Raw genomic sequence first — 18,718 nt, forward strand, 5'->3', positions numbered from 1 at the left:
TCTGTTTTATTCTAAAAATTCAAGTAGATTTTATATTCTGATCCGTGCTACATTTTACATACAAATTTTTCCCAAAGCTTTGCATAAAACAGACACTCCAGGAAGATACCTCTTGTTGATTATCTACTGGCCCACTCATAAACCCTAGAGAGGGCTTATACTCAAGTTTGAGAAACACAGGACTTCCCTGGCATTCTACTGGTTAAGACTCCAAGTTTCTAATGCAAGGTATGTGGGGTTGATCCCTGGTCAGAGAAGTAAGATCCCACATGCTATGCAATGTGGCCCAAACCAAAACCGAATAGAGCAAAAATAATGTTGAGTAACAAAGACTTACGCGAGCTCAGGAATTAGGAAAACAACGTTCAAGGAAGATTAAACAAGGAGTTCCTTCCAAACCATCAGAATGGCACAATGAAGATATTTGCATCCTGGGGCCTTAATCCTGATACACTGAGCCAGAATCTCTGAAGATCGGGCCCAGGAATCTTTCCTACTGGCTATCTCAGTGGTCGTTTTGTATACTGCAGTTTCAGACCATGGTCTCAAGGGCTCTTCCGCGATCCCCTACTTCCCTTCTATAATTTGCAACTTTGGAGGAAGTTTCTGTGAGACAAAGTAAAATGAGGCCTGACAGAGAATGTGAATTCTACCTGCTGCCTGATGTTTGCTACCCAATGGATAGGAGGCTAGAGAAGGGCACTGAAGTTCTTCTTAAGCTATCGAGAAAGCAGGCTGAGACCTTTCTGAGCCTTAGGCACAGGCACGTGAGGGAACTCAGGCATTCTTTCCCTTTAGTTAACATGTGGGTGTTTCAGCATTTCTCGTTCTTCCTTATAAATGCTAAGCTACATATATGTTCTTGAAAATTATATGAGCTGAATTTTTATGAAGTTGGCTACATTTCAAGTGCACCAGAGGAGATGTCAATTAATAAAATTTTCTCTTTAATTATAAACTCTGGCTAAATATAAAACAACAAAGGCTTATACAATAACTGGCACACAGTGGATACTAGTTTCCTTTCATAACTACACATGACACTATTAAAAATATGTCAGTGATGGTGAATTCCTTTGAGAGATCTTTAAGAGTTCTCTGTTAGGCTGTTTAATGGAAGACTAATGAGGAAAAAAATTCTTGTAATACACTGTTAGTGAAAAAAGAAGTCTGGACAGTGTAAACATAATTCCAATGATATCCATGCCTGAAAATTATCGAAAGTCCCTACGAGGAAACATTAGCAATAGTTGATATCACAGGTGATCATTGTTTTATTTTGTGCATATTTCTTCTCAAATGTTTTCACACTTTTCAAATAAAAGTGTATTATTTTAAAAACAAGAACAGTTATTTAAAAAACTTGATGCCAGGTAATGTTTTTGTTTCCTTTGAGGAATTCTTTTGTTTTCTTCTGGTATAATAATGAGTGTGTATTTGAAAAGCAGAACTAGAGACACAGACGTACAGACCAAATGTATGGTCGCCAATGGGAAAGGAGGAGTGGGATGAAGTGGGAGCTTGGGACTGATGTATACGCACTACTACGTGTAAAGCAGGTAACTAATGAGAACGGACTAGCATAGGGAGCTCTACTCAATGCCCTGTGGTGACCTAAATAGGAAGGAGATCCCCAAAGGAGGGGATATATGTATACATATAGCTGATTCACTGTACAGTAGAAACTTAAAAAAATATTGTAAAGTAACTATACTCTAATAATTTTTTTTAATGAGTGTGATAGTGATTGTCCTAAAGCTCAGAGCTAAACTCTCATAATTTGCACAATTAGAGTTTACCATTTTTCAGTTCTGATTTTCTTTTTATGCTCCATTATTTACTTGTATATATTTTTGTGGTAAGCAGGGAGAAAACAGGGCATTAGGGAATAAGCAGAACTTTGTTTATAAGCTTCAAGACCAGAAGGCCTGTCTGTCAATCAATATGGGTTTACTGATGATGCCTTCTTCCCAGATTTCATGGTGAGTTAGATTTTAAAATCAGAAAGCATAAATAAATAGCTAACAGAAAATTGTAAAGGTAGTCTATGAGAAAGCAGGTGCACTTTGAAAAACAGGAAAGGTTTACCATTTTTTTCTATGGATTATACCAAAACAAAATATTACCAAAGAATTTTTTCATCTTTTAGATAAACATTTAAGCATCATCTAATTATTTGTTAGTGTTTACTCAAACTTTAGAAGTTTCCTTAAAATGAGTTCCTTTATATCTTTGAAGAAGTACCTGCTAATTTTAAAACTAAAAAATATATATATTCTGCCTTTTTCAAATTATTTAAAATATCCAGGGAGGGGATAATGGAGACACTTTGTCTTTAAGAAGTGGATTGATCTGAGTAAGTGAGAAAGAGTAAGACTGAGCAAAAGTGACTTAGGGTCAACGCAACAATGACCAATAGGGGATGAGAAGAAAAATGATTTAGAAACTTGACTGCTGCTACAATATATTTTTCTGACTACAGAAATTATCATGGGGTTGGAGTAAGACTTAATGAAGATGAGAGAGAGTACATACAATTGTTTTTCCCACTGCTTCTGTTTTAAAACACAAGAACTATGACGTAATCATATGGGTATCAGAAAGCAGTTTGAGGCATCCTCTGAGAGCTCTAAGATCTTCAAGAGAGGGCTAAATCAGTGAGCCAGCAAGAAAAATCAGTATTCCCACTGCCTCTCAACTCACAGCAACTGAAGGAGAAAGTTTCCTTCACAATATTTAAAGTCTAGGAACAAATGGATGAAGGCCCTGGGCAAGACATGGTATCAATATGAAGCTTTTTCCTAGTAAGAATTTAAAGTCTAGTTTCCCATCCTTTGAGGCTAAGAAAGTGAAGGTTCTCCTGAAATTAAAGAGAAGCCAAAGTTTTGTTAAATGGGAATCAATAAATTTGCATTAGGTGAATAATAATATATTTACTCTATATAAAGGTATTAGCGTATGTTTAATTTTCACTCTGTATACAAACCTTGATTTAACTAAAAAAATACTATAATTTGTTTGACTAAATGACTGACACACTTATAACTGTTTAGGATGAAGTGTAATATGTGCCAGAAAGTGTGCTATTCTGGATCTTTTGGTTATTGGTGATTGAGGACAACCTGCAAACCTTTTCAGAGGCATAAACATTCCCTAGTGGCTTCTGCCTAAATTTTAGCTGGAATACCTAGAAGGCAAAATGGGCTTCTACTAGGCTGCCTGGCTATCTGGGCCATCCCAAGCCCAATGGGTCAGTTTTTATAGCCTGGTAGTGATGAATCTCTTACCAGCAGGGTTTTTGGACAATTCTGATGAGCTAGTTTTGTGTTCATTGATGGTGTGTGAATTCTCAGTGGACTGTGCTCTTGTAGTTAAAAATTCTTTGGAAGAAGGGTGCTCATTAATTGGAAAGGAACCAGAAGTCGTTGGCTGACTTGTTTCATTTTTTGATGGACTTGGGCTTGAGGCTGATGACTGAAAAGGCAAACCGTTTGTGTACTGGGAAGGCTGAGGGTCATTCCAAACCTCATCTGTGAGCCCTGCATCTTCTGTTCCATTCTTCAACCTATCGGACTCTAAAACACTAAATTCTCCCACTTCCCGGCCGTGGACCAGCCCTGGACTCTGTGGCAGTTCATCCTTCACGGCAGAGAATCTCACATGCTTTAATGGCTCCAGTGAGTTTGAGGGAGAGTCGTCTTCTAAAGAATGCTCCTTCTCAGAAATTCTCTCATGGATAGTTATGCCCAGGGACACAATTTTGCTTTTGGGTTCAAAGTTCTGATGAAAACGCACAGTTTCTGAGTCTGTGCTACTGGAACTGGAATTGCGTTTCAGGATCCCTCTGGGAGCCCCTCTTGTGGTCAGGGAGTCTGTCCTCTGTCTAGGAAAAGGCTGGTTGTCATCTTGCTTTAAGTCCTGGGACTTGTAGACCATTTTCCTGGGTTTGGGGACTGGAGCCTTGATTGGGGACCCATTCTCAGGACCTGGAAGAGTCTGCTTTAGTTTCTCTAACTTTTGGCTTGAAATATCCAGGATAGATGACTCTTCTTTGGACTCTGACAACTCCCCTGAAAAGTAAAACATATCAGATGATATACCAAATGGAGAGTAACGCATTAATTTAAAACACCTATCATAAACTTAATCTACATTTAGCAAAAAATGCTAAAATATTAAAAGACAATAAAGCATGAAGGTTAAGTACAGACCTAATTAAAAACTCTAAAAAAACTCATGCATGAACTTCACTGAATTTAAGATGGCTATGCTTTATATTCACACCTTGTGGTATTTTATACTCAACAGAAAAAAAAATTTTTTTAAGAAATTTCAAAAAGTCCTTGAGGAGAGTACAGAAAAAATACAAAAATCACTTGAAAAAATTCGTGTACGGAAACCAGAAAAATGAGCTCAGTTTTCTAAAAAGAAAATTTCAACACCTAAAATAAAAATTAATTTTGACAAAAAGGTTAAAAAAAAAAAACCAGATACCATGTTCCAGTGACTTCTTTTCTATAAAATATTTTATGTTATACAAAGTGTATCCAATGGAGAGGATAAAATACAAACAGTGTAATTAAAATTCCAGTCTATAGGGGTCACAGAGTTGGACACAATTTAGCAACCGAACAATAACCAAATTAATTTTCTACCCCTTGTCCAGTCTTTAATGCCTGTGGAATCTTCTTACAGTTGATTTTGAAGAGATTAAATTGTCTAATGTTTCTTCTTAATAGAATGTAAGAATGGTAAAATTCTGTAAGAGGCAGACTTCAATCAGTTCAGCAACAAATCTAATCAAATGCTCCTAGGAGACTGAGCTGATAATTACAGATTAGAGGATTGTAACATTATCAAGTCTTGAGGCAAGCTCTTTTAATTTTAAACAGAGAACTGTGTCTGCACAGTAGATATTCAATAAATAGTGTTCAGTGAGTGACTGAATGCCTCTGGTCAAAAAATTTCCCAGATCAATGAGGGGGAACCCAAGGCATGGAAGTCACACAAGTGTCACCTCTGAGCCTGGAATGCATGAACTTCCGGTTTCTAAAATTTCTGCTTCCTTTTCTCGGACAGGAAAATGGTGGGTATAGCAGAAGAATAAGAAAACCATCACAATTTTTCACTTTCTCTTGAAAGCTATTTTAGTTAAAGGAACTCTGAGAATTTCCCTTAGTCCACAGATAACAAAGATAAAAATATCTAGCTCAATAAAAATAATATTTACCCTCTTTTGAAGTCTGAAATAAACCAGTCTTTCCATTTTTTGACTGCTCATTTTTGGTTTGTTGAGATAAGTGATCTTCTGGCAACATGGAGCTATTAAACGGATTCTTCCTTGGCTGGGGAAAAATATTGTTTATTAAATTCATTTTATATGTCATAACAGCAACTCGGTGTCAGCAAATGCTTATTATATGCAATAGTTAATAGTTTTGTCCAGTAAACTCTATCTGGCATGTTTGAAAAATGATGGTCCTAAAAAAAAAAAAAAAAGAAAGAAAAATGATGGTCCTAGTTAATCCGGTCAGCAAAGAATCACTATATATATGCCATGCCAAAAAAAAAAAAAATCAGACCAAAACTGAGTAAAATGTACTCAATTCCAAAGTCTTACAAAGTTAAACCAGAACCAGGCATTCGAATCTAATCTCACAAAGGTGAGATTTTTACAGAAGTGAAAAAACTTGGGCCTGAACACATCAAAGAGGTGGTCACAGGTCAGGGTAAACCTGAGGCTCTAATTACGGCAGATTCACACCAGCGCTCTTCTACTGTACAAGACTCTCTGTGATAGGTTAAAGTCATACTAAATATAATTGTAACCGACCTTTTCTATAAGGATTTAAGAATCAAGGTATCTTGAAGTGCTTCATAGTCACTAATACGATCATTGATTCTAATGTCAGAAAGCATGTCAATAAATAGAGTTCTGCTTTTCAACTTGTATACTTGATTTACAATGTTGTGTTAGTTTCAGTTGTACAGCAAAGTGATTCAGTTATATATACATTTTTCATATTCTTTTCTCTTATAGGTTATCATAAAATATTGCATATAGTTCCTTGTGCTATACAGTAGGTCCTTGTTGGTTATCTGTTTTATATATAGTAGTGTGTATATGTTAATCCTGAACTCCTAAGTTATTCCCGCTCCTAGTATTTTTCTTTATTAATATCAGACTGAAAATCAGTGTTTGCTATCTGTAGTTTCATAAATTGAAAATCCTCTCCCACAAGAAGACTTGTAACAGGGATTCAGGAAGCCATGAATAGGAATAAGGACTGTCATGGAACTAACAAGCCACATGCCATATGCTTAAAAGAAGCAGCCCCCAATAGTGTCAGACTTTTTATTCTTTAGGGTAAAAAATCTAGGTCCACCAAAAGAGTGATTTCCTATATTAAATAGTAAAACTTATCTATATTTGATGGGAAAAAAGTACTACAAATTCCTCTTTTTCATGGTGCTTTGATAAAATGAGAGAACAGCATTCTGGCCCCAAATGAGCTTTTCAAAGTCCAAGTTCAATCTACCTTGGCTGGAGATATAGCTGACTTCCTTGTGTTTTCCTGGGATGCATCAATCATGGTGGATGCTGGATTTACCACGCTGGAACTGCAAAAGAAACAATAATTCAGAGAATAAAACCTTACCCTTTGAGGAAGCGTAAATCATGCCTCTGAAGCCAGAAGCTATTAAGGCAGGATAGGAGAGGAAGTTTGTAAAATCAAACTGCCAGGAAGGAAGAGGGAGTTGGAGCTGAGAGATTAAGCAGCGAAGCAAAGGCAATGGGAAAACAGGAATGAAAGACAGGCCTGAGACAAGGCAAAACCATCCATCAGAAGCCTTGAAGATTTTATCACCGTGCCAGGCACACAGGAGGTTCATGGTTGAAATTTATACAAATAAACTCATCTGAAAGTTGGGACCTCACATCAGATGCAGACTAGAAAGTGAGCAAATTGTTCTCAAGAAGGGAATACCCTTGCTGAAATAAGGCCCCAAAGTGTTCCAGAGATTCTCTGGTCCAAGACTGGAATGGCACTGCTTACTCTAACTCAGGTAGAAAATGGCTAAAGCGGGACTTCTCTGGTGGTCCAGTGGTTAAGAATCCGCCTTGCAGTGCAGGGGAAACAGGTTTGACCCCTGGTGAAGGAACTAAGATCCTGGATGCCACAGAGCTACTGAGCCCAGAGGCCACAACTACAGAGTCCATGCACCGTCACGAAAGATCCCCCCCAATGCAACAAAGATCCTGGGTGCCGCAACTAAGATCTGACACAGCCAAATAAATCAGTATTTAAAAAAAAGAAAATAGCTGAAGAAAAGACTCAGGTGAGACAAGTGGTTGGGCAATGACACAGAAGAAACAGCAGATGGAGATGCTGGGAGGATGGTGGATGGGGGCAACTTATGGGGAAGCTTCCCCGACTCTCCAGGCTGGCCAGGTGAGTTCTTGTTCAAATACAAGAGGAGTGAGGATGGAGCGCAGTCAGAGGATGGTGGGAGGTTAGAAGCCTGTAGCTGGCCCAGAGGGGAGAGGAGGACTCTGCAGACCCTGGCTCCCTACCCCAGGGACCGGGCAGCCCTGGGGTGAGAGTACTACGGGGAGTGTGAATGCAGGAAAGTTGAGCTGAGCTGGCTCCCTCCTGAACCACCACTCCCCTGGTGACTGAGAAGGACAAAGAAGGTCACAGTGGCCTTGGAAAGGGAGGAAAACCACCTGCTCAGACTTCCTGCTCCAGGCGCCCCGGCTCAAGGCATAAGAGGGGAGGTCACTATTGCTTGAAAGCACCGTGCCTCGTTAAACCCCACCCTGGTTAAACTTCTAGTGACATCACAGAGTCAAGGACTTGGAAAAATGCCTCAGAAGGTGCTGGCTTTTCACCAGGAAGCTAAGGAACTGGAGGTGGGGAAGGGGAGCACCTTGCCCCACAGCCAGAGAGCCTCGCCCAAGATTGCCGTCTCTAAACTCGTGGGCCGGATGTTCTTGCCGCTTAATTTCCTTTCCTTCCCTCTGCACTTGGACTGATGTTTCTATGGAGAGGTAGTCCCAGGAACAGGCTGAACACTTGAGGAAGCATGCTTCCTTTCGTTGCCTCCCTCACTGTTGCAGACAGGAATTACAGCAGATGAGGCAGAAGTATGCGGAACACAGCCTTAACACAGGGATGTGAGAACCTGAGGCAGGGGCAGGGTGGGGAGGGAAAGAGCAGGGACCAAGGGTGGGAACTTACAATGGAGCCAGAATTAAGGCTAATATCAAAACACACGGCAGGTGGCCTCTGTTCTTGCAAGAGGTGAGCACAAACACGAATCAAGCTATCTATCAGCCAACAGGAAAAAAGGACCCTGGTCGCTGACAGAACTCACAGTAAAAGCAGCCCACAGCTCAGGACTAGAAAGCTATGTCTCTTGAGTGTCACTTTAAGAAGCCAGTGAGCGATATGAGGAAGCTTATAGCAGATGCCACGTTCATCTTCTCAGAGTGCTTTGTATCATCTCCCTTAGCTCAGACAATAAAGAATCTGCCTGCAAAGCAGGAGACCCCAGCTTTGATCCCTGGGTTGGGAACATCCCCTGAAGAAGGGAATGGCAACCCACTCCAGTATTCTTGCCTGGAGAGTCGCATGGGCAGAGGAGCCTGGAGGGCTACAGTCCGTGGGGTCACAGAGAGTCAGACACGACTGAGTAATGAACACTTTCAACTAGTAAATAAATCAGTCGCATAACTGCAGGACCTGAGCAAACTGCCACCCTCCTCTCCTATCATCTTCCTCCCTTCCCTCTCCCTCTCCCCAAGAACGAAGGACAAGCAGCGTCCCTATAGCCTCCTCCCTCTTCTCCCTGGAAACCCCACTTCTGCACCCCCAGCCACCACCCCAACCGCCCACACTGTACATCACGTGGTCCCCACCTGCCCGGGGACCAAACCAACCTCTCTCTTACCAAACCCTATGCAACTATGGATTTCATGCGACCATATGAGGAGCGATGCAACCTCACCCCATGCATATGTATCTTCTCTCTCACAGTAACCAGGGAGACCCCTCAAGAGCATCTTGGCCATCTTTCTGTTCCTTGCAATACTGTGTACAGTGTCTGGGACATAACTGGTGAGTAAGTGGCTGCGCAACTCAAGGCCAAATAAGCCAGTGCCAGGAAGGCAGCAGCACACACAGGTGACCACAGCTTTTTTTTTTTTCTTTTCAATCTGTGCTTTGCCAAACTACAACGAGGCACATTATTTAGGTTTTAGACAAGATGTCTTTGTTCCTGCTATTCAGAAAGCAAAAGAAAGAAACAAGGCAGACACGGAACTACCAGGAATATACAGGATTCACTGGGTTCTCTGGTGGGTGGGATAAGCAGAAAATAGGATGACGGTGGGGTACTTAGTTAACTACAGTTCACAAGTCTGCCTAAGTAGAAAAAATAAAAACCAGAGTTTCATGCCTCAAAATGCTTCTGAAAAATGCAGCTACTTCCTCAATTAAGCTCCGGCTTTGTGTCCCTCAAGGAATACAACGATGTTTTGTTTGCCTGTCTTTTACTGGGCAATTATCAACACAGCAGCCATCCTATTCTCAGCTGACTTTTGCAACATGCCTGGGCGGTATGTACCCTTCTCCCCATTTTACTATCGAGAAAACTGAGGCTTGGAGAGGTTAAGGTAGCCAAAGAGTCTGGGAATGTGAACCAGGTGTCTGACCCTGACTCCAGAGACAGGCACTGGAATGGCTGGGCTGCACTCCACTGATTCCTCAAATCAGTAAATCCATTTATGATGAGGACTGGAATGAAGTTTATGGCAAGAGGACTGGAATGAAGATGGGGTGATTCTAACTTCCCAGTGACTCTCACATCTGTCGCTTCCTTTCCACCGCTCCTGACTCCTCCCTGTCATCTGTATGAGCCTCACATTCGACCTCCAGCACCAAAGTTCCACTCTCCTCATCCTTTCGGCATTCCACCCCTAAGCTAGAACGGTCTGAAACAAGACTTTGGGCACATCCCTCTCCTGCTCGTTACCTTTCCGGGGTCCTCAGGAAGGAATTGGAGACACTCCACCATCTGCTCCCTGTACCCTCCCACTCCTCCTGCCCACTGACCTTTGTGCCAAACCTGGCTCCCTGCCCCTCTCTGCGGTCCCCCCCAACCTACCCCAACCCGCTCCCTCAAATGTTGTCTCTGCTCTCTTGACCTACATGCTCACTCTCACCGCCAAGCCCCGTCCAAATCTCACCTCCCTTGTGGCGCCGCTTGCCTATTAGCCCGACGGCAGTGGGTCTCACCGTCTCAAATCTTACCGCACATTTTATTGGTGCTTGGAACTAGGATTTGCTCTTTGCTAGTTGAAATCAGGTGATTAAATATTCATAAAGGAAAGCATTATTTTTCCTAAGAGAACACAGTCTCTCTATAGCCACGTACTGCGTCTTTTGTTTCTTATAAGCCCTCTCAGAGGGCTTTCCACCGCTCCTAAGATTTCTATTCTTAGGGTGTGTCCTGTATAATAAGATACTGAATACCTTCTATATGATGAGTTCTTAACACCATACAGCAAGCCAAGGCTCACACCTTGTGCTCTGTAATTTCTGACCTCAGGCACCCTTCAAAAACTACCTGCGATACTAGATGTGCACGTGCGCGTGCTCAGTTGTATCTGACTCTTTGCAACCCCATGGACTGTAGCTGCCAGGTTCCTCTGTCCATGGAATTTTCCAGGCAAGAATACTAGAGGGGGTTGCCATTTCCTCTTCCAAGGGATCTTCCTGACCCAGGGACCAAACTCATGTTTCTTTTATCTCCTGCATTGGCAGGCAGATTCTTTTAACACTGTGCCACCTAGGATGCCTCAATACTAGATAGAGTACTTAGCCAAAACTGGTTTACTTCTGTAAGAAGATTATTAAAATATTAGACTATGATATTGTTGTTAGACTTTGGCTCCTGAAGGTGTCTGCATTCTAATACAAGTCTTTGAAGACTTAAAAGAAGAAGAATGTTAGGTACTCTGGTTGGGACACATGGGGAAGAAGGCCTTCACAGCAGTCTTAGAACTATACCACCTGGGCAGTGGGACAGCCCATCTGCTTCTACGTCCAGCTGTAAAGTACTTCTAAGCACATGCAACAACTTTTAAAGCTTTTGAACCTTAAGCAGGCTTTCCCTCTAAAGCAGTTAAAAATGAATTCCCTGTCAGCCCAGTGGTTAGGACTCTGCGCTCCATGGCAAGGGGCATGAGTTTGATCCCTGGTTGGGGAACTAAGATCCCACAGGCTACGTGGTGCGACCAAAAAACAAAAAAATAAGTAAAGCAGTTAAAAATAACAACGGACATACTCTCTTCTGAGGTACATTTCAGAATAAATATTAACTGTGTCTGAACTCAGAAGCAAATTTTTCAAGTGATTTTTCTCCCTGTGTTTCTTGCCATTGCTGCTTTCTCTCTTCGAATTGTGAATTCCTTAGATGTTAACGCTGTGCCTGGCACCCAGCATTGTGCTAACACGTGTTACACACAATGTGTAAAAAAAAATGTGAAAAAAAAACACATGAAGAAATGGCTCAGGGCTTGAGTGAAGCAGATTCATAAATATACTATGCCAGCCTTTCGAGTCAGTATTTTTTTTTTAAGTAAAATATTACTTCTTTGGTTCTACCCCAGTTCATGCTACAGATTTATTTAACACACACATTCCCATCCATCCATAAGGCACACTGATGTCAGAGTGAAACTATCCTTCACAACTAATTTGGGTATATCTAAGATTCTGTAGGATTAGCAAGATTCATTTAAGAGCTCAATATGAGTGATTCTGTAGGGCAGGCCTCCAAGAAATGAAACATTCACATCACTGGATTTGCAATTAGTCAAAGAACAAAAGATCAAATGCATTGTCCCATAGCTTGGCTCATCTCTACCCTGCCTTTGGGAGCAAGTGAAGTGCCTCACACTGATCTTATTATAGAGGGTTAAGGCAAGTAGCTAATCCCTCTGCAAGAGGGAGATAGATATATATAAACAAAAGCTTTCCAGGAAAAAGAGCATTAGTGGAAAAAACAATACTATTTCAGAGCTAAAGACATGGTGTTAATTGGTAGGTTCCCATTCAACACAGAGAGAGGGGTAAGAGAGAGGGGTGTCAGAAGTGAGAATCACAGAAGCACAGGCGATAAAGCTCAAAGCATTTTTTGGTTCACTCTGATAACTTATAATGAAATAGCACTTTAATCCTACCAAAAACAAAGAAAGGTGGGAGTGCACAGCTTTTGCATGCAAGAAAACTCATCACTTTTGCAGCATTTCATAGGAAAATTCCCAGAGGAAAATCTGCCAATGTCATGGAAAGAAACACCATAGTACAGGCTTTATCCTGTTCTCCCTGAACTCATTTTGGGGACATTCTCCATGGATATTTTTGATTAATGGGCATCACAACCCCTGCAGCAGCCAAGCTCCCTCCTACCTCCATGCCTTCTTGTTCTCCATCCTGAATGCTCCTTACTTGTGGTTGTCCAAATTTGAGAATAGCCCTCAAAGTCTCCTCCAGCTTTTATAATCACCAGAGCTCATGGTGATATGTCTGAAGTGAGGCAGTCTTGGCAAAGCAATAAAATCTGGATGTTATCAATGCCATTCTTGCCTTGTAGCTTAAATTTTTTCTTGCTCTCTTAGTCTCTTTTTCTACTGGATCCCTGGGGTCCAAAGGACTTCATTCAATTATTTATTACTCATTTGTTTATCCATTAACCCCTCTTTCATCATTATTCTCTATTTAATAATTCATTATATCATCAACTATTCTCAGTCAATCCATCTCTCACTCTCCACCTATTTTTCTCTTTTTAAAAATTTTAAAATATATTTTCCCATATATTCTTCATTCATTCATTTATTCCACAAGACATTCGTTGGGCACTATTGTCTGTTCCAGGAAGAGAGCAGTGAACAAAATGAAATGCAGTAGTAGACAAAGTCTTTTTCCCCTTGCAGCTGAGAGGGGGGAAAACAAACACACAAAAATGAATATGTAATATAATGTCAGGTAGTGATAAGTGATGGACAACAGTAAGAGAGGCAACAACATTCATTCACTTGGTCCATAGATACCAAGTACCTACTATGTGCTGGATATAGTGTTAGAAGCTTGGGGGATGGTGGTGAGCAAGACACAGATCCTCAACCCAAGACAGCAACACAGTGATACTTAGCCCTGGGAATCTGGATTATTAAAAGTTCCTTGGGCAATTGTGACATACAGGTCACAGTTGAGAACTTCTCTTCCCTGGTGGTTTAGATGGTAAAGAATCTGCCTGCAATGCAGGAGACCCAGGTTCAATCCCTGGGTTGGGAATATCCCCTGGAGAAGGGAATGGCTACCCACTCCAGTATTCTTGTCTGGAGAATTCCATGGACAGAGGAGCCTGGCAGGCTATAGTCCATAGGGTCACAAAGAGTCAAATATGACTGAGTGACTAACACACACACTCATGCTAAAATAAGTAGTTAGAACCAGATTGTGAAGAGCCTTGAATGTTGACCAAAAGGCTAGATTTTCACTTTTAAGTCACAAGGAAACACCAAATGACTTTATGATCCAGTTTACTTTTTATAGTCATGATCTGGTAACTGTGAAGACAGGTTCAATTCAATAAGGACATTATAACAGAAATTTAGGTAAGAGATGGTGAAATCCTAATTAAGGGAATGGAGAAAAGAGGAAACATACAACAGAACTTTAGAGATGAGTTTAGAAGAAATTTGAAGTGTTGGTAGAGCACTCAAGAGATAACTAGTAATTGATAACTGCAATAATATCCACTATATTAGACCCTTCCAGATGTCAAGCCAAACCAGATCTCCATGTCATCCCCTCTGCCTGTCCTGTCCTCTCTGTCTCCCTAACAGAATCCTTCTTATCCTTTAAGAAATCCCTTAAATATAATTATTTCTGGAATAAGTTCCTCAAGGACAGGGATCATATATTATTCCACTTTGAATTCCTAGCTACTATCTTGTGTACAACAAATACTCAACAACTGTTTACCGACTGACTGAATGACTGCATGGAGAATGAATTTGCAACCCTACAGAATGATTTATTCTATTAGGTCCTAGAAAGATGCTAAATCTGTGTTTTTCAATCAATTGCAAACAAGGATATTTAAACACTTTATTTCCAAGAAATATCCTAAAAGTAAACCAAGCCAATCTATGGATTAATGGCTCTATCCTCACTGTCCATAACTATTTCTCTTTGTCCTATTTTTCTCTGCATCTCACTCTTAGACGGCCTTTCATCTGGCTTCCTATTTCTTCTGCCTGTGGCTCAGGCTGGCACACAGTGCCCCCTGTGACTTCTGCCCCAACAGTAGCAGTCATTGGCTTATTACTTACTGTCATCTGTTACTAGGGCCGGTTTATATGTAGGCAGAGTAGGCTACCACGTCCTTCGTGTGACGCCCTCTGCCTCTAATGTAACCTCCTTTGTACCTAGGAACTTGCTTTCTGTGGCTGAAGGTTCTGAACCTTATCAGGATACATTCTCAGAGTAGTTCTTTAAGCTTTTAGAAACAACCAAGAAAAGGAAAGAAGCTCAAAACTTTCATTCACACTGGCTTAAGTTATTAAAAATTTAAGCCTTAGGGTAGAATGCATGGTAGAGCCTTTCCAAGGGGAAAGGAGGAAGCCACAAGGGAACTGAAGGATGTGGGATGGCAAAGAGTGTGGGAGGAAAAACCAGGAGAAGAAAAGAGTTGGGAAGCTTAGAACACACTTCAGAAACTCTTGCTTTTGTTTTTCTTTTTTTAGAGCTCTGGGCTGACCCTGTTTGTGGCCATATACCCACTCCAGCATTCTTGACTAAAGAATTTCATGGACAGGGGAGTCTGGCAGGCTAGAGTCCATGCAGTCTCAAAGAGTTGGACACAACTCAGCAACTAACACTCTCACTTTTTACTCTCAGCCAAGATGATATAAGCTACCAGAGGGACCAGTCCTCAGAGAGGTAGTCTTAGGGGAAGAGATTGGAGAGACAGAGGGGAACTAAAAAGGTCAGTCCACTTCTGGGCTCCTTCAGACCAAAGTAGCACCAAGGGTGGGGCCACATAAGGCCCTGGTCAGTCGAGAGGCTACTAGACTGTCCGTGACTCCCTAAGCATCCAAACTTTTTTTCATAGAACATGTCATCTCAAATAATAAAGGAGGGGCTTCTCATCCCAGAGCAGGCCTACCTCTATAACCAGGAAACACACATTATTCCTCATTGGGGAGGCAGGATCTGACGCACATGAAATTTCTTACATTTTCATCCTCTGCTTCCCATCAAGGCTCAGCCATGTCCGGGGGATTATTATGTGTCTGTCCCACAATTATTTGGGGAGAGAGACACATTGTGCTATCAAACTGCAGACCATTGTACCAGTGCCAGTATGTGAACTGTGTGTTACTGGTTTACAACAGGTATGTCAAGGCTGTATATTGTCACCCTGCTTATTTAACTTGTATGCAGAGTACATCATGAGAAACGCTGGGCTGGAAGAAGCACAAGCTGGAATCAAGATTGCTGGGAGAAATATCAATAATCTCAGATATGCAGATGACACCACCCTTATGGCAGAAAGTGAAGAGGAACTAAAAAGCCTCTTGATAAAAGTGAAAGAGGAGAGTAAAAAAGTTGGCTTAAAGCTCAATGTTCAGAAAACTAAGATCATGGCATCTGGTCCCATCACTTCATGGAAAATAGATGGGGAAACAGTGGAAGCAGTGTCAGACTTTCTTTTTTGGGGCTCCAAAATCACTGCAGATGGTGACTGAAGCCATGAAATTAAAAGATGCTTACTCCTTGGAAGGAAAGTTGTGACCAACCTAGATAGCATATTGAAAAGTAGAGACATTACTTTGCCAACAAGGGTCTGTCTAGTCAAGGCTATGGTTTTTCCAGTAGTCATGTATGGATGTGTGAGTTGGACTATGAAGAAAGCTGAGCGCCAAAGAATTGATGCTTTTGAACTGTGGTGTTGGAGAAGACTCTTGAGAGTCCCTTGGATTGCAAGGAGATCCAACAAGTCCATTCTGAAGGAGATGAGTCCTTGGTGTTCATTGGAAGGAATGATGCTGAAGCTGAAACTCCAGTACTTTGGCCACCTCATGCGAAGAGTTGACTCACTGGAAAAGACTCTGATGCTGGGACGGATTGGGGGCAGGAGGAGAAGGGGATGACAGAGGATGAGATGGCTGGATGGCATCACCGACTCCATGGACATGAGTTTGAGTGAACTCCGGGAGTTGGTGATGAACAGGGAGGCCTGGCGTGCTGCGATTCATGGGGTCGCAAAGAGTCGGACACGACTGAGCGACTGAACTGAGTAGACATCAAGAGTATGCACTTAGAATCAGTTACAGCAATTTGCTGAGACACCACAGTACATCCCTCAGTGGGCTTATGTTTTGCATGCCCTAGTTGTTATCTGTATTTCACTTTTCGAGAATTCATTTTTATTATGTTTTATTAAAGGGCTCAATCTGTGATAACTAGAGAGAAAACACTTAAATCCCTAACACCAGTCCTTCACCACCGTTTGTGCCAGTACTACCCAGCAGCCAGGACTAGAGCTGAGCGCACTTGGAGTTTTCTTTGCTGCTCGAAAGAGAACCTCATCCCCTGCTCCCCCTCTGTTCATCAGAGCCCTCTCTGCCTCCTCAGGCTACAGATGCAAAGACCAGTTCCAAAGGAACGCAGGTAGCTTCTCATGCTTGAATACACGTTTAATACCCACGATGAGTTAATTACTCACAAATAGAAGTGCTCAGAATTGTGCCCACAACAGAAGAAGGACTCTTGCCCCAGAGCTTATTAGGAAAAAAAAAAAAAAAAATTCCTTCAGAAACTGCAATACCCAGTCAGGGTTGCCTCACGTTCCCTGACTCCTGACTAAGAAAATATTGACAGGTATTGAGTCATTCTATTGAAGTTCACTTAGTCTAAAAGTACAGGCCCCAAAATATACTTACCACACCCAGTTCCCAAAGGTTAAAGTATAGGTGAGAAACATGCTGGAACCCGACACTGAGTAAAGCAGGAGCTTCTGACACAGAGAGAAGGAAGTCAATAACAGCTCCTGTTACAGTTCTGCATGATCGCTGCTCATGCCACGTAACGAGCAAAGTATGTCGGACACATCAAACACGTTTATTCCTGTCTTCTTGGCCTACCTCATCTGTGTTATTATAATATGTTAGTCGCTCAGTCGTGTTCGACTCTTTGTGACCCCAGGACTGTAGCCCACCAGGCTCCTCTGTCCATGGAACTCTCCAGGTAAAAATATTGGAGTGGGTTGCCCCTTCCTTCTCCAGGGGATCTTCCTGACCCAGGGACTGAACTCAGGTCTCCTGCATTGCAGGCAGATTCTTTACCATCTGAGCCATCAGGGATTGCCAACCTAATATAAGGCCACCTGCAAATTGTCAATTTTCTTTCTTCCTGAGAAATGCCAAGTGGTACCCATACCTCATTACATTCCATCTCATAACACCCTGGTGAGACAGCTTGGTCCCGAGGTACATACAGATGAAACCTTAAAGATGTGTCTGAGGTCATCCAAGAAATGTAACCAACAACATAGACACAAATGTGGACACTATTCACAGCCTCAAATTGGGAAAGGAAGGTGGGTACCCACCAGGCCATGTGGTCATAAGGAAACTCAGTCAAGCTCTAAGGGCCGTGGCACCTTGGTCCCTTAGGCCATTTGAGATGAAATGCATTCCTGGGAGAAGGAAAGGAAGCCTTCACTATCTCCTGGAGTTTGCTCAAACTCATGTCCATCAAGTTGGTGATGCCGTCTAAGCAGCTTCTCATCCCCTGCCACCCCCTTCTCCTTTTGCCTTCAATCTTTCCCAGCATCAGGGTCTTGAGAGAACATCACAGATCATCCTAGGTAGGGGCGGGGGGATATGGTGCTGCCTACCACCCAGGAAAACAAAGCGAGTCCTCTCTAAAAGGGAAATGGATAGACAACAATTACCTTAATAGACTCAGTATTCCATTATCCATATAACATAATACTTATATTTGACCCTCAAATGCCTGTTGGTGCCTATAGAATAGACCCACTCTCTCATCCACAAATTATATTGAAAACATCCCCATTTCCCAGGTGTCTCAGCCTTGGACCCTGACTCAGTGACTGTCCCACCAGCAAATTCACTGACTTCACTACAGTTGGAGATGCTGATTCAATTGCCTTCACTGAGGAGCTAGAGATAAAATGTAATTGTCCTTCAACCAAAGAGTAACAACTATACCGCCCAATGGACAGATACCAATGAGAAGATCCTTAAATATCTAAAAACAAATCATCTTGGTTGAAAAAGTTTGTGGCAACATAGCCTCATAATCAGCTATATCATAGGAAGGATGTACAAATGTGCATTTTGATTGGTCAGGTGATAAGATAAATGGAAAATGCACAAAAGCAAGACTGAAATATTGAGGACAATCTGCATCCTTAAAAGCCATCTATTCAGTACCTACCATGTACCAGGTATTTTATGTACTAATTCTCATCAGAATGTTTCTTATACAGTATGATTCCTATCTATAGTTAGGGAAAGAGATTCAGGGAGATTAAATGACTTGCCCATGGTCAAATGCTAATAAATGGCATATTCAGGATTGGAATTCCCATCTGCTTGGTTTTAGTG

At 41.7% G+C, this 18,718-nt stretch overlaps 1 protein-coding gene across 20 annotated transcripts in view; it reads right to left on the reverse strand.

The window, feature by feature from the left end:
• The window catches only part of LOC147342538 (synaptotagmin-like protein 2), a 141,581-nt gene that overhangs the window by 31,229 nt on the left and 91,634 nt on the right, over positions 1-18,718 (reverse strand). For 18 of the 20 annotated variants that reach the window (XM_086384667.1, XM_086384666.1, XM_086384663.1 and 15 more), the window contains 3 exons: positions 6,540-6,621; positions 5,231-5,345; positions 3,288-4,070 (listed from right to left, as the gene is read on the reverse strand). In XM_086384667.1, coding sequence (XP_086240793.1) covers positions 3,288-4,070; positions 5,231-5,345; positions 6,540-6,621 — 980 coding nt within the window. Of the gene's footprint in view, positions 1-3,287; positions 4,071-5,230; positions 5,346-6,539; positions 6,622-12,479; positions 12,711-18,718 lie in introns of those variants that run through there. The other 2 variants (XM_086384671.1, XM_086384680.1) reach the window with 2 other exon arrangements.

This window comes from Bos grunniens, chromosome 29 (genome assembly GCF_055505025.1).
Source record: "Bos grunniens cultivar Pamir isolate PY7600 chromosome 29, Bosgru_T2T1.0, whole genome shotgun sequence".
In the NCBI taxonomy this organism is placed as follows: Eukaryota; Metazoa; Chordata; class Mammalia; order Artiodactyla; family Bovidae; genus Bos; species Bos grunniens.